The 15502-nt window shown below is 40.7% G+C and overlaps 3 protein-coding genes across 5 annotated transcripts in view; 1 reads left to right on the plus strand and 2 right to left on the minus strand.

Moving 5' to 3' along the window:
- Positions 1–21: 21 nt before the first annotated feature.
- Positions 22–9006, minus strand: LOC114438636 (structural maintenance of chromosomes protein 1A). The gene is made up of 26 exons (XM_028410131.1): positions 8898–9006; positions 8112–8300; positions 7917–8029; positions 7486–7689; positions 6973–7211; positions 6611–6869; positions 6336–6476; positions 6172–6254; positions 5963–6062; positions 5715–5822; positions 5392–5577; positions 4993–5172; positions 4739–4885; positions 4517–4654; positions 4309–4425; positions 4125–4231; positions 3886–4027; positions 3662–3807; positions 2519–2672; positions 2327–2434; positions 2051–2207; positions 1809–1963; positions 1550–1701; positions 1397–1466; positions 1184–1294; positions 22–862 (listed from the first exon to the last, which is right to left on the minus strand). Exons 1-26 carry the CDS (start codon positions 9004–9006, stop codon positions 782–784), a joined length of 3696 nt encoding a protein of 1231 aa, XP_028265932.1. The 3' UTR covers positions 22–781.
- A 502-nt stretch (positions 9007–9508) lies between these two features.
- Positions 9509–12390, plus strand: ribc1 (RIB43A domain with coiled-coils 1). The gene is made up of 8 exons (XM_028410544.1): positions 9509–9623; positions 9726–9923; positions 10052–10269; positions 10378–10492; positions 10790–10908; positions 11459–11695; positions 12026–12192; positions 12309–12390. Exons 2-8 carry the CDS (start codon positions 9737–9739, stop codon positions 12388–12390), a joined length of 1125 nt encoding a protein of 374 aa, XP_028266345.1. The 5' UTR covers positions 9509–9623; positions 9726–9736.
- A 1361-nt stretch (positions 12391–13751) lies between these two features.
- The window catches only part of l1cama (L1 cell adhesion molecule, paralog a), a 33787-nt gene continuing 32036 nt past the window's right edge, over positions 13752–15502 (minus strand). For all 3 annotated transcript variants that reach the window (XM_028410311.1, XM_028410310.1, XM_028410309.1), the window contains one exon: positions 13752–15462. In XM_028410311.1, coding sequence (XP_028266112.1) covers positions 15201–15462 — 262 coding nt within the window. In that variant the 3' untranslated portion in view covers positions 13752–15200. The remainder of the gene's footprint in view (positions 15463–15502) is intronic.

Genomic DNA, 15502 nt, shown 5'->3' on the forward strand with positions numbered 1-15502 from the left:
GTGATATAAAAGTAAACAAAGGAGCTTAAAACATTCAAATTTATTGAAGCAAAGCAATCAATAAAACAGACCTGACCAAATAGTCTCACTCGTGTTTAAATTTCCTGATCCAGAATATTGTTTGGGGAATAGACTGTACTGAAACAGCTGTAATAAGCTCAGCATGTTGCCTTTGAAATAATTTTTCTGGTGACAGTTTTGACAAAGCTCTGTGACCTCCTTATAGCACTGCAGCTAACCAGGGGTATTATTTCACTATCATAATAGGAATGTATCCGCTATAAGGTAACAGTTTTCTGATTAAGCTGTTAAAAAAGTAGCTCATATGGAAAAGAAAACATAACAGAGGACAGGCAAAGGCTTTACAGCACACAACTGAAGAGGGCCATAAACAGTATAAAAGTCTGACAACAAAAACGTGTTTTATACCTCATCATACAAATTCTACAATTGGTTAAAAAGTGTTGATTCCCCCACATTTCCACTTGATTCTGTTTAATATTTATAATGGATTAATGGCCAAATTGATAGGGCTAGCTTGTATAAATGTACATACATCCTGGTTGTCACTGTCTATAAAGAACAACACCCCTCCAAACACAACTAAAAAAAAATCACTTATTTACTACTCTAGCCAAAAATACATAACATAAAAAACAAGTAATAGCATTGGAACCTAATGTATACATGATCTGTGATCTAGAGAATACATGAACAATCGAGAAAAAGTAGCAACTGAAACATCCAACTTGCCAAAATGTCAATGTTGGGAGTGCTCATCTTACTCATTGGGGTTTGGGTTGGCATCAGGATACTGTGAGAGGTCAAAGGTGAGCACTTTGCTGATGACGCAATCTCCTTGCTGTGGATGGAAGAGAGAAAAGGTCAGTTTAATGTGCGATCTAACTTGGCATTTAACTGAACAGTTCACAACACTTTGGTATCCGTGGACAGTTCCTGCTTGAAACCTGAAGGAATGTTTTTAGCTTTCCATGTTGTCAACAGCCATGGCGTTATGTTTTTGGGTTCTCTGACAAAGGTTGACTTCATGCCTGTATTCCAACATATAGTAATACCAATTGCTTCTTCACTACAATAATATAGTCCACAAGCTCACATTTTATGTACTGATGTTGGACAGTTTTCAATATTAGCAAAAGCATCAGCAAAAAGGTTAACACACCTCTGGATAAACACCGATGAGTGAGTCTGCCTTGGTATAAAACTCCTCCTTCAAAGAGATGACAATGGCCTGAAAGTTCTGCACTGACTGGTCCTTAATATAATTGGCCACCTAGAGAGTAAAGGGGAGAGAAATGTAGCATGAATAAAAAAAACACACACACTGAGCAATGATAAAAGTCCACTGATTTAAAAGTTGAATTTAAAGCCAGACCTTGCCGATATTAGTATTGTCCAGAGCAGCATCAATCTCATCCAGGACAAAGAAGGGTGCTGGTTTGTAGCTAAAAAGAAGCAGGAAGCAAGAATCTTACAAACATGCAAGTTAAACGTGTTACACATCCCACTGTATTCCTCTCTGGTTTACCTGTGAATAGCAAAGAGCAGAGCCAAGGCAGCTACAGTCTTCTCTCCACCAGACAAGTTGTCCATTGGTCTGAACCTCTTCCCTGGAGCCACACAGTTATAATTGATACCATCCAGATATGGCTCCTCAGGGTTTTCTGGGCCCAAGAAAGCCTACAGAAAAAACACACAAGACCTTTAACTTATTGTTTACTTACTGTTGTGTCCCCTGCCTACATCTACACCTACTTAAAATATTTCACCTCATTGCTACAACATACCTGGGCACTGCTGTTGCGTGAGAGGGCCTTGTAGATCTCATCAATGTTGGTGGCCACAGACTCAAAGCAGGTATTGAAACGATCAAACCTCTCCTTCTTGATCTGCTCAAAGGCTTGCTTAGCTTTCTTTGCTCTCTTACGAGCAGCCTCAAACTCTAAAACGGGGACAAATCAAAGCATGTGATCATGCAATAGATAGTAAAAGGTAAACATTTAAATGTATCATTAGCCTGCCATCTCACCATCACTAGTCTCTTGGAACTTGTCCCTGACACTCTCAAGCTTCTCCATGGCCTTCATGTTGGGTGCACTGATCCTCTGCAGGATACTCTGCTGCTCATTCAGACGCTGCTGCAGTGTGTTCGTCTCTCCCTTGATCTCTTCCTCTGACAGTGCATCCTGTAAAGTTTAAATAGCTTTAAATATTTCAAGGCAATGCAGTGAACTGACATCACATTCAACACAGTGAGATACTGAGAACTGTGAAACTGCAGGGCCGTTTGGTTTGGATCCGCTACCTTAAGGTCTTCAGACAGGTGACTGTAGTCAATCTCTATTAGAGCCTCTTTGGCCAGAACACTGCTAGATGTCCTCTGGCTGCTGGACTCGTCGTTCTGGGAACTTCCCTGAACCAGGAGAACAAAAAAGTGTGTAAGCTTAGTTTTAGTCTAGGTATCAAAGTTAGAGCCTGTATTACTGTGTTTATGTACCTCTCCCTGGCTGATGTCATCCATTGTTCCAGAACGAAGAGGCAGCCGGATGTCCTGCATTTTGCAGGCTTGCAAAAGGTTGTGACGGTCACTGCGCTTCTGCTCCAGTTTGGTCTCAATGGCAGTCACCTCCTTCTGTAGCTGTGTCAACTCCCTGCAATAACAAAAACAACATTCAGAGTACAATAACAAAATGACGTAAATAAGAAATATGCAGTGTTAATTTTGTTGACGAATCATTTTCGTCATAGTTTTCGTTAACTACCTTTTTTTGCTGATAAAAACGAGACGATAACTAAATAAAAACTAACGCACGGTGCCAAAAACGAAGACGAAATGGATTGACACTTTCGTCAACGAATAAAAACGAGACGAAATTATTGATGGAGATGAGATCCAATCAGAGCAAATTTTGTTTGTGGAAAGGGAGGGACGAATCAGGAGACGGCGGCAGAGAGCCAATCAGAAGTGCTCTCTCTGTGTAAGGACGTTGCGCCGCAATGCTGGAAGAAGGCGTACTCATGCATGGTCACACAAAACAGGAGAACAGACACACAGACACGTTTAATTTCAAGACAATCAAGACGGTTTACAAACCGTGCGGAGCGACTATCAGCGGTAAAAACAATAAACCTGAAGCGACATTTGCAGACGAGTCATCTTAACTTCCGTTCAAAGATACACGTGACAAAATCTATAAATGAAGACCCCGCTGCTGATGGTTTTACAGCATGCGACCTGTTTCTAAGCTGTCACTGAAGTGTTTTGCTGTAGTTATGGAGGATTCATGAAGAAGGTCATGACTGAACAGTGTATTCAGGGAGAGCAGCTCACTGTTCACTGCTGCTTTTGTGAAAAGGTAATAGCAATTAAATAAAGAGATGTTTGTTTCAAATAACACAAGTTAAAGCTGTGCCTGTTTTTATTGCACAATCAAACCTTAAATATTTCATGAAAAATATATATCATAGAATTTTAGTCGACTAAAACTAGACTAAAACTTTAAAAATGTTGATGACTAAAAGGTGACTAAAATCAAATGACATTTTAGTCACAAGACTAAAATAAAAACTAAATCCGAAATTGCTGCCAAAATTAACACTGGAAATATGTAAATAAATGACAGTGTTTGCATCCACTGACTTGTTGGCTCCTCCCAGTTTTTTGCGGATCTCTTCCATCTCGTGATTTTTATCATTGACTTCAGATTTCTTGGTGAGGTGCTGGTTCTTCAGATCCTGCAGCTGGGCCATGGTCTCATCAATGATCTTCATGTGTCTGTGTTCCTCCTACAAAGCACACAGCAAGATTTAGCTTGATGTACAAATGGAGGAAAGACTAAATTTAGTTTTGGTTTTGTACTTTACCTTCTTGAGTCGCTCTATTTCAGCCTCATCTTTCTTGACAGTCTGCTCCCACATCATGACCTTTTCCTGGTCCTCTTTTAGCTGGTTCTTCTCATAGTCCAACTGGATACCCAGGCGGGTCTTTTGAGTCTCAAACTCAAGACTGAAGCAAAAAAGAAAAAAGAAAAAGGAATCAGGTTAGACTCCAAGACCTGCTAAAGATCCATTTAACAAGAAACCTTTTTGATTTTAAAACTTACCGCTTCTTTGCAATCTCATTCTGCCTTTTTACTTTCTCCTCCTCAAACTCCCTAATGTTCCTCACTCCAATCTCCTTACAGAATTCCACAAACACCTCATCTTCTACCTGAAATACAAAAATATGGGTGTTACTGCCAGACATTCATAAACTTCTAAGCTGAACTCACTATGTGTCAGTCTCACCAGGTTCATGCGGTCCCGCAGATCAGTGATTTCACGCTCTCTGGATTGGATAATTCTCTTGATGTCATTGATGCGAGGGCCGAAGTTTGCCAGTTCACTCTCTAGCTTAGACTTTTCCTGCACAACAACACAGAGAGGCCTGTTTTAAAGCAACAGTCTCCATTTACAAATGGCAGTAGGAGTATAATGAGCTATAACCAGGCTGTACCTGCATGTTGAGGGAGAGGTGGCGGGTTTTTGTCTGTTCCAGATCACTCTGGGAGTACTTAAGCCTCATCTGCAGACCATGGGCCTGAGACTGGACCTGACGTAGCTCTGCCTCCTTCCTCTTGGCCTTCATTTGCTCCTAAAAAAGAAAAAGATAATTGTTCAAGTACACTTCCGGCAGATCTTTTGTAATGGCTAGCAATTAAATAAATAATAACAATACCTTGAGCTCTTCTGTGAGTTTCTCCTTCTTCTCCTTGAGTTTATCCACTGCCTTTTCATCCCAGCGCCTAGCCTTGGCCTTCAAGTCACTGGCACCTCCAGAGATGACTCCCGATTTTTGGAACAGAGTACCGTCCAGGGCTACTGTCTGGACACAGTTGGACAAGAATATATTAGGCAGGATGAATGGACATTTTTCACATCTACCAGAACATCACATAAACATACTAGCTCTTCCAAAACTTAGAGAAATACCTTGTGTCTGTATGGCCCACCAAAAGCAATCCTTCGTGCATCCTCTACATTCTCACAGACCAGAGCATTGCCACAAGCATACTGGAGGGCTTTCTTGATGTGGGGTGGCTCATAACGAATGACATCAATCACCAGTTTGGCTCCCCGCAGTTCTCTCAGTTTCTCATCTGTTGGTTTCACCTTTGACAAGACAAAAATCAACAGGTTGAATTGTATGGAAAAATCAGCACTAAAATAATAAAACATTTTTCTAAGAAACATTCTCATGACAGAGATCAAGACGTTCATAAGTTACAGACTTATTACAGGCACATGATTGTTTTAAGTCATAAAGACTTCATTCTTGCAATGTTTTGTTGACCTAGTGATCCCACTGTAACTGAGCTGTTTAGTATTCACCTCGAGGTAGTCCAGAGGAAGGAAGGTCTCAGGTTCTCCTCTCTGCTCCTTGATGTATTGAATACAGTCTCTGCCTGTCTTCTCTGAGTCGACAATGATGGCGTCCATATTCTTACCCAACACTTTGGTCACAGCAATCTGATACTTCTTCTGAGTGGGCTGACACAGGTCGATAAGCCGACCATACTGAAAACAGAGAGTAGACCTTTACTTAACAGAGTGAATTCAATGTTTTTACAACATCTAATCACCAAAGAAAGCAGATGTATACAGCATACATAACACATCCTAATAAGGTACTGAATGCATCACAGTCGCCTTACCACAGAGCCTGGGTAGAGCCTCTTGATGCTCTCCATGATTTCAGCCTTGCGCTGCTGGCGACTGTTCTCCTGCCTGTCAATTCTGGCATCTCCCAGCTGCTCCATGACCTGAAGAAAAAATATGATGGGATTTGATCACATCTTCACATGACAAAGGATCAAGTAGTATATACATTGCAGTGGTATGCAGCAGGCTAGCACTGATCAGCCAGGACTTGAACTATTTGAAGTCCACTGCTATTGAGTACCTGATTTAGCTCCATGTTGATCTCATCAATCCTCCTTTTGGCCATCTCCACCTCCTCAGTCAGCTCCTCCTCCATGCGCTTCTGCTCATCTAGTGACTGTCTGAGGGGTAACATGGCAAAAGTGTGTGAATACAGCAGTACAGAGGAGACATCCATTAATTCAGTAAGCTGGAACTGTTCAAAACAGTAGAAAAGTAAGAGGAGTATACCTGCTGGTGGCAATATAATCTTCTAATTTCTCAATACGTTTCTGGTTTTCCTCAATTTCACGGATCTTCTGTTTGATTTTGGCCTAGAGGAAAACAACAAAATATATGGTTGCATCAAATTAAGAGCAAATCAATTTGTTCTGGCACACACATTTTCTCCTTACCTCTGTCTCCACTTTCTTCCTTTCCTCCAGGTCAAGGCGGTCCTGGTCGGCCTTCTGGTCACGGTTGAACTTTTCTAGCTCCTGTGCCAGCGTGGCTGCACGTTTGCTGGCCTCCTCCTTCAGACGATGGTACTGCTTAACCTAGGTAAAGACAATCGAGATAAAAGAGTCATTCAAAAATATTAGTCACAGAGATTTTACATAAAATTGAAACAATTTAGACTCTTACAGATTATTACCCAGATCAACAGTATATCATTTATATGATGTCAGACCTGATTTTCTTCCAGGGTGAGATCCTGGCCCTGGCTCTGTGCCTCCTCCTCCATTCTCTCCTCAAAATCTTGCTTGGATAGTTCCACTGCTCTCATCTCTTTATCCAGCTCATCCATGTCTCCCTTGCGCTTTTTGTACATCTTCTGGGCATTTTGCAGTGATTTTCGAGCAGCCTCGAGCTTTTTAATTTTGTGTGAGGTGTTCTCTTTGGCCTTAATGTACTGAGGCCTTTTCTGGTTCAGCTCAGAGTCCTTCTCTCTGTGAAAAAAGTCAAATAATTAACAATGTAATAAATGGCACATAATCTGTATATGCAAATTAACAAAACTGTAAGAAGGGTGCTATGACCACAGTCATTTACTTGATTTCTTTCTCAATGGTCTGCTGTTCTCTCATCAGCCTGCCCAGCTCCTTCTTCTTGTCCTTCAGCTCCTCCTCCACATGGTCCATCTTTCTACGGTCCTTGTCAATCTCCTTGTTACGCTGGCCCAGTTCTTTGTTCAGCTTCTCAATCTCAGTCTCATTGTGGTACAGCTTGAAGAGCTGCAGCTGTACACTGGCCCTGGCTACTTCATCCTTAAGTCGCTGGTAGCGCTCAGCCTGGTAGAATGATGACAGAAAAGAGATTAATTTATTAGTTAACTGGGTTCAATAATTACATATAAATTGAAATTTATGTGTAGGCCAGTTGATGGTTAACAGTAGGGTGCATTTCTGCTGGTTTATAGTTTTTGTTGTGCAACATTAGATAGTTAATCAAAATTTGTGCTTTAAAGAAAATCAACTTTGAAAATCAAGCAGCAAAAACATAACAAGTTGGCTAAAATGAAATTCCAGAGATACTATTTAACAACATTTAGATCAAAAAACATACCTCCTCTTTCTCTTGTTTGGCTTCTTTGCGCTCTGCAGCAATGTTTTTCTTGCGGTGATAATTGAATTGTGTGTCCTCCTCTGCTTTCACCATCTCCTTCTTTCGACGGTCATATTCTTGGGCCAGCTCACCAGAACGTGATATCTCCTCAAAAAGCGCTGTACGCTCTTTGGGGTTTTTCATGGCAATAGACTCCACAGCTCCCTTAAAGATATATAAGAAACAAAATTCTAACAAAAGCAACCCCTACAAACATGCTACTGCTAAAATTAAGAATAGTGACATTTTCAGCATTTGTTGCAATTGCAAAGAGTATTCAAAGCTGGGGTACAACTGAAGCCATACTTAAGACCCCTTCACTTGATTAAATACCAAGAACTTAAGGAAATCGATGAATATACAATCCTGTTGAAAATATATTTCAGTCTCACCTGAAACACAAGGAAGTTCCTAGCTTTGATCAGAATGCCAAGTTTCTCCAGCTCTTCGCTGTATTCAGGCAGGCCCACCACCTTGTTGTTGATACGATACTCAGAGGAGGAACCTAATGCGCAACACACCCACATCAAAAATATGAATTTATCGAAAACAGACATATTTCTCTAACAGTCAATAGAGCTTCTTACCAATAATGACTCTTGTGAAACTTCGTTCCTCTCCATTATCTTCCTGATACACCATACTGACAAAGGCTCTGTTGGCAGCTGGCTTCCCTACCGGAGCTCCATGGATTAAGTCCTTCAAAGTCTTTACACGCAGGTTACTGGTCTTCTCTGCCAACACAAAGCTGATGGCATCCATAAGGTTGGACTTTCCTACAATGACAGCAATGGGATTTTTAATGAGTTATACAAATATGTTACATTTTCTGATACATTATACAATATGATTATTTATTATATTATATGATACAAGTATGAATGTATATTGCTGCTGCAATAGCGAAATGTCCCAGCTTGGGATAAATAGTATTTCTGTTTTATGCATTAGTGCAATCTGATACAATCCAAAACAACAGTCCCCAGTTTATACATCATGCTTTCTCTTAATCGAACAGAAGCCGTTTAAAGAAATTTTAACCACCACAGTTCGCTGTGATGTTACATATACAGTGTGTTAAAATATTTTGCCTTCACACTGTTTGCAGCTGAATGCAACATGTACGTTTAGAAAGTAGGTTACTTTATCGAGACACACGAGTGCAACATTGCACAAGTTAGTAAGCACACAACACGATCGGAATAGCACTTGAATAAATAGCGCAGTGCAAACAGACTACAATGCATGATATGATGGTGTAAGTGCATGAACAACAAATCCAGCTACCTTCAGCAGCACGATAATGTTTACCGTTGCAATGCTAGCACGGAGTTTTCATTAGCCGCGAGTTAAGATGCGCTAATATAACATACCTGATCCATTGGGTCCGATGATAGCGGTGAATCTATGAAATGGTCCAATAATCTGCCTTCCTTTGTATGACTTGAAGTTTTCGATCTCTATCAGTTTTAGATACCCCATTTTGTAATGTTTATGCGATTGCTTTACAAACGGCACAGTGGATGTTAGCCTAGTAAAATGTTAGCTTGTTAGCTAATGCTAGCACCCTATGTTTAGCGAGCAAGCTACTTGAAAATGCAAGCTGTTGCACGTAAATGGATGAACCTCTCTGTTCAATCTATTGTTCGTCTGTACGTATGTTACATTATGAAGTGTACGCTCAGTCTAATAAACTAAACGGCTTCATAATGTCTAACAAATTGGCTTTCTACGGCTGTAACAACAATGCGCCATTTTACAATCCAACAGGAAGACGCTCGAGCGCGCGAGACATGAAATCTCACGGTTTCTCGCGAGAATACACTTCCTGCGAGCTCTGGTGTTCAGTTTATGACCCCAATATATTTTACGTTTATGAAAAACATATGACAAATTATGGAATACATGTCTTATTTGTTTATTAAATCAGTTACGTTTTACGCAATTGCACCGTCACTCTTTTGACGAATGTCCCGATTTTAAGATAAGGAAATGTGAGCGGTTACCATGGTGAAGGCCATCCAAACACAACAGGACACACCGGAACGCGAAGCAGTTATAAGAACTGAGATAATTTGCACACACCTGTAACACCTGAGGTAAGTGTTGCGCTAAACAACTGCATGCATTTGTGAAAAATACAACTTATAAGTAGAACTTTCAGTTTATTAGCAATCAATTAGTTCTCCTCTTGTCACTAGAATTTATAAACATGTACAATGTGAAGTCCCCTGAAGAAGAGGCTGTGGAGAGGAGGAGGCGTGCAGAAACTGCACGTAAGGCTCGTATCTTCAACGCCCGGCAACGTGTGATTGGCATCAACATAGAAGGTTTGAACCAACAAGTCCACGAAAAAAAACTTCAACAACATATGGAGAAGTGCCAGGACGAAGCTTATGGTAAACTATGGCATGATGAAAGAATGATAATGAAATCAGATTATCTGAGTTTTGCACAGTCTCCAATATATGTTTGTTTCAAATTGTTTAAAGACCTTTAGTTAATAATGAGCATTTGTTTTTTACAGATACACTAAGAAAATATCAGGATAAAGCTCTGCTGCAGCAAGACCTCATGAATAAAAAGATGCAAAGAGAGTTGCAGATTGAACTGACCCAATACTGGGCCATCCAGCAGCAGGTAGAGGACTCTCGTGATGCTGATCTCAAGCATGGCCATAAGGGGGCATTCAACATCACCATTCCAGAGAGTAAGCTAGGGCCTGCCAGTATGCAGATCTTTCAGGTAAACCCACTGTGTGTGTGCTTCACAGACCAGCGGAACAAAATCCAGTGAGGGGTAAATAAATAATCATGTTTATCCTTTATCACTGTGTCCTTGTTGGACGTGCAGGGAGAGGGTGTCGGAGAGGAGAAACTAAGGAGGGAACAAACAGAGCAGACAGAAAAAGATCTACAAGCACAGATGGAGGATAATAAAAGAAGGCACATGGAAGACAAACACAAAGGTGAAAAGACACAAACACAGTAGCACACTTACGCAGGAACACACATACACACTGTGATTACTGAGCTTCTGTAAATCACATACATGCTTCATGCTTTCCTGCACAAACAATCACACACTCCCACACACAGCCCTTAGTGCCAGGTGACATTGATGGATGCTCATCCTAGAGAGCCATAATGTAAGACTGTGAGTGTGTGTGTGTGTGTGTGTTGCTAAGAAGCAGCGCAGAGTGTGTAGTGTCTAACGTGGGCGTGAAAAAACACACATATAATTTCCAAATTTGTGTGTGTTACAGAGATGCTTGTGGACAGAGAGCTGGTGCATACAGACCTTTGGGCTATCGAGCAAGCTGCGTTAGAGAAGGAGCGTCAGAAAACTACTTGCATTGTGAATGACAGCTACAATCAAGTTCTGGTACAGTACACACATGTGCACACACATATGGACACACACAACACCTGAAGTGAAGCTAAATCCAGTGGGGTTATGAGCTGTGACATGATCTTCTCGGGTGGGACTTTTAAATTAAAATTGCTAAGTGAAAATGTTAAGTGATGCATAGACATGGCTGAGAAAGGCAGCAATTATATTATTTCATACTGAGCAACATGGATGGTTAAACTGATTTGATGCATGCATGGAATCTGGCTGCTTTTTTAAAGCTCTCCCCTCATTTACCTGAATGCACTCGTCTGAGCCCTCTGTTGGGAGGCGTCATGCAAATCCTTCAGGTTGTGGTATTTGTCATGACAATTACGTGGTTTCTCTAATTACCACTCATATGTGTGATGCACAAGCAAATGCAACTGACAGAGAGGATCTCTGAGGAGAACATGCAGCAGTAGAGTAACCTCATCTCAGAGGTTGGGTTTTGTAAGGCTCCTGCTGTCTTAATGATGGGGGGTTATCATTCAGCTTCTCCCTGGATCGGTTGCTAAGGCCTCCCTCCATCCCATTCCCACAGGCTGCAGAGAGAGCAGAGAAACTGCGGGAGCAACGCGAGGCAGAAGAAAGGGAGAGTCTGGCACACATGTTCCACACGATGACATCTGATCTGATGACCGAGTGTGTAGAGGCAGCAGATATTCAGGTGGGAGGAGGGAGGCCACCACAAGTTCTGGTAAACCAGTGGAAAGGGATGAACACTGAGCAGCTGAGCACCATCCACAAGCAGAGAGACCAACAGCTCCTCGAGAAACAGGTACCACAGTCAGTCAGAGAGACAGGTTACTTAGGATATACATGTTTGAGTAATTAGAGTCTCACTGGATCCTATAAATGTATGTTTCTTTAAATGTTTAAGATTGTTAATTCACAGACCATTTTTTTTACCAGTACTCCCAAAGAAAGTTTAGAAGTCAGGACAAATGATTTTTATACATACTGTATATTTCTTATCCTCTCCTGTGATCTCCAGTGATGTCCCTGGTGTCTTTTCAGTGCAGTGCCAAGCCCTACATTCTGAACTGCTGCTTTAAATGAACATCTATTTCTTGTTTAGACATATCTCCTTTATATCCTCCATCTTTAGAAACAACGTGATGCTGAAAAGATTCAGGATGCAGCCTGGAACCTTCAGCTCCTCAAGTGGTCCAAAGATGCAGAGAAGCAGGAGAGGAGAGTGGCTGAGCTGAAGAGAGAGCAGGAGATTCAGATGGACCGGCTTAACATGCAGCTGGCCAGAGAGCAGCAGGCGCAGTAAGCAGTGGACACACACACACACACAAATCAGGCACTAGTCACCATACATTGATCCTGGTCGTACATGTTGAAATACTCCAATATTAATTACAGTGTCTTACATGTGTTTTCAGTCAGGAGTACCTAAATAAGAAGCTCTACACCAACAAACCCACCAAGGACTACTTCTGGCAATTCAACACCAGCTCCCGCTGACCACCACTCACCTTACAGCAGCTGACCTATGGTGTCAATGTGCTAATAAAATTGACTGAATGTCATATTCACAATCAATGTGAATTAAATTATGGTTAATCAATACTTGTTGCCTTTTTTAAGGGACATATATTACCTGTTGTTGATTTCCTGACACTGACAAAAAAGGAGCATCCTTTTAGTACAGATTGTTCCACGTACTTTATTTTTCAGTCCAGTTACAGTGGTAGATTCATAATGCAGTTACAGTTATATTGGCCCCACATGTGGTCCACTCAACTCTTGACCTGTGATACATGTACGCATCATCATTGTGCTAACAGTGCACCACACACACCACAAAGAAGAAGTGGCACACACTCCCTACTCCTACACTTGCCTCCCCCATTTTCCTTCCCTCCCACTCAGGCATTTGTTTATCGACTCTGTTGGCTTTTGAGTTTTGGAGAAGCTTCTATTAAACAAATGATTTTGACAGATTTTTTTTGTCTTTTAACAATACAAAAGGAAAGTAAAACATCAACAGTGGAAAAGCAAAGGCCAGCATACCTAGGTTTCCCCTCGATACATGAAAAGCAAAGAGTGAGTGGCAGTTGAGTGAGTATCTGTGTGTGTACACTCATTCCTCATTCAAAGCTAACATTTGCCCCCAACACTGACAAACACAGATGTTTAGCAGCAGATAGTCGAGATAGAATATTGGCATATTTAGCGTCATTCATCGCTCCTGTATGAAAATAAAGTTTTTTTTATTTGTCCTGAGTGTGTCTGTTTAACCAACAACAGGGAGCTTACACACACATTCTGCAGTGCCACCAAGCCTTTTTAAAGACATCCCATATTCTACCTCAAGGACTGTCTGGTGACATGTGGCCAGTAGCAAGCTGTTATTTATTTTGAGTAGAGAGAGAACATTGTGTTTAAGCCCTCCCTGTGGTGTGAACTAATGTGCTCACTGCTGCGCAAAACTGCATCAGACGGAAAACTCCACAGATATTCACTGCACTGCATTGCTGGATGATTATGGGCATAAACGCAATCTTAGCTTCATTGTAATGTAACTACTTTCACTAGATGACACTAATGTACAATTTTTTGATTTTCAAATTTTGATATGTTTGCAAATATCTACAGAACAGTGTATTTTTTCTTTTTCTTTCCTTTTTTTCTGTATTTTTTTTGTTTTTGTTTTATTTTTTTGTTTTGTTTTTTGTTTCTCAGCTATGAACTACTTTTGTTACACCCAAATCTCACTGCAATCATTTGTCAAAAACGGAAAGTATGAATTCATAGCAATAGTACAGAAGAAGAAAAAGTACAACTTGCAACATTTTAAAATTAGGTCGTTTTAAACCTGCACATTTTCACATTTTTATATCAAACATGTTTTTTTAAGGGTTGTATTTACATTCAGTGAAATGAAACAAAAAAATGTCCTTCTAGGTATTTTTACAACTTTCCAGTACCTTGTAGCTCGAATTATTTTTAATCAGTAGCATGTAAATACAACATCAGCCTAGCCCTGAAAAGAATACATTCTCTATGTTTAATAAAAATACCAATTGTTTCCCTTAATCACACATCAATTGGCAATCATTACTCCTGTCTACAACTTGCATTGATGAAGGTCTGAAAATAAATCTCTGGAGAGAGTTTGCCCACAAGCCTTTACTCTCACGTCTGTAAATATACATAAATACTGCTCCTTGATCAGTTTGTGTGGCATGAATTGGACGGGTATGAAAAGATTGTTAATTTAGAGACAACAATGTTTTAATACAATGTAGAAAGAGACAAAGACAGATAGAGAAAGCTACACGTAGGTCTTGACACAAATAATTACAATATCATCTCCCATAATGACGTTACACTTCTGGTGGAAAGGCGACAGAGTAATGACATCAATCTGGTGCTTAATGCAGACCCAGCAGGCACAGGAACTTATAAGGAGCATGTACATATCTATAATACTGTATTATGGCTAAATAGATAGATGTAGATGCAGCTATATACACCAGATGCTACTGACATGTTCACAGCAAGTTCCCCTTTATGCATCCAATGTGATTTATAGTAAGAAACTTGGCTTTAGTTGTTTTTACTGAAAACATCAATATCCATGAAATCAGTCGATAAAGAGAGGTTTACTATAAATAGTGTAGAAAACAATATGAAAATTATGATTTTAAACAAGAATGGCAGGTAACAAAAAATGATAAATACAGATTATATTCAGTTATAAAAAAAATGACATGTTAAAGTACAATCTGTGACATCGAATGGCTTCAGACAAATAAAACTGTGTGTGGAATAAAATTAAGACATGACAAATATCTAAGATTCAAGACTCATTACAGCAGTCTGCTTCTATCCGTTTCCTTAATTACTCACCTCTTTTAATGCACTACTCTGTATCTCTATAAGATCATACCAACAACCCCTTATATTTCTAAATGTCACATTCTGTCTATACGTTTCTGCTGAGAAGAAGGAAAGTGAAGAAAGGGTGAAAAATGATGATGTTAGTCGTTTAGATTTGTTGTAAACTACACAGATAAAGGAAGGTGAGGGGCGTTAGAGGACATGTTCATGTCAGTCAGACTCGTATCATATTGTCCACTACTTTGGACACTCCTTTGGTCAATACAGTCCAGTCGATCAGATGACTGCCAGGAGGCATCTGAATAGTCATTATGATTGTGTATTAGTCGTCAAAATACATATCAGCAAGTCAGCCGGGAACAGGAGCGCATGGGCACATATGTGTTGACATAATTTGGTCTGATGGTCCACTGCTGGATGTGTGGGGGTTAATCGAGGATGGTGACGGAGTTGGGCATGCCATTGGTGGCTGGGGAGACAGAAGTCGGATTGAACGAGGAGTTATCTGGCAAGGCGTGGAACCCCTCATGAACCTCACTGGGGCGACTGATCTGGCTGGCAAGAGATTCATCCATGTTGAGCTCAGTGGTTATGGCACTGCTGCCATTGAAGTCCAGGTTGTCCTGGCTGCACAGTTTGCTCTCCTCACAGAGCGATGGCTGGCTGGCTGTCCGCTTCTCCTCAAGATCACTGCAGTGCGGGAGAGCACAGAGGGAGGTTCAGAAAGAAA

The sequence above is a fragment of the Parambassis ranga genome, chromosome 7 (assembly GCF_900634625.1).
Source record: "Parambassis ranga chromosome 7, fParRan2.1, whole genome shotgun sequence".
In the NCBI taxonomy this organism is placed as follows: domain Eukaryota; kingdom Metazoa; phylum Chordata; class Actinopteri; family Ambassidae; genus Parambassis; species Parambassis ranga.

Bases quoted from the DNA above. Each gene is read 5' to 3' on its own strand.
- LOC114438636 (XM_028410131.1), bottom strand. From the start codon at position 9,006: ATGGGGTATCTAAAACTGATAGAGATCGAAAACTTCAAGTCATACAAA. The intron at 6,870-6,972 runs GTAAATGACTGT...CTTTTTTCACAG, and splicing joins ACCATTGAGAAAGAAATCAA to AGAGAAGGACTCTGAGCTGA. The intron at 863-1,183 runs GTGTGTTAACCT...TTCCATCCACAG, and splicing joins TCATCGGTGTTTATCCAGAG to CAAGGAGATTGCGTCATCAG.
- ribc1 (XM_028410544.1), top strand. From the start codon at position 9,737: ATGTACAATGTGAAGTCCCCTGAAGAAGAGGCTGTGGAGAGGAGGAGG. The intron at 10,270-10,377 runs GTAAACCCACTG...TTGGACGTGCAG, and splicing joins CCAGTATGCAGATCTTTCAG to GGAGAGGGTGTCGGAGAGGA. The intron at 10,909-11,458 runs GTACAGTACACA...CCATTCCCACAG, and splicing joins ACAGCTACAATCAAGTTCTG to GCTGCAGAGAGAGCAGAGAA.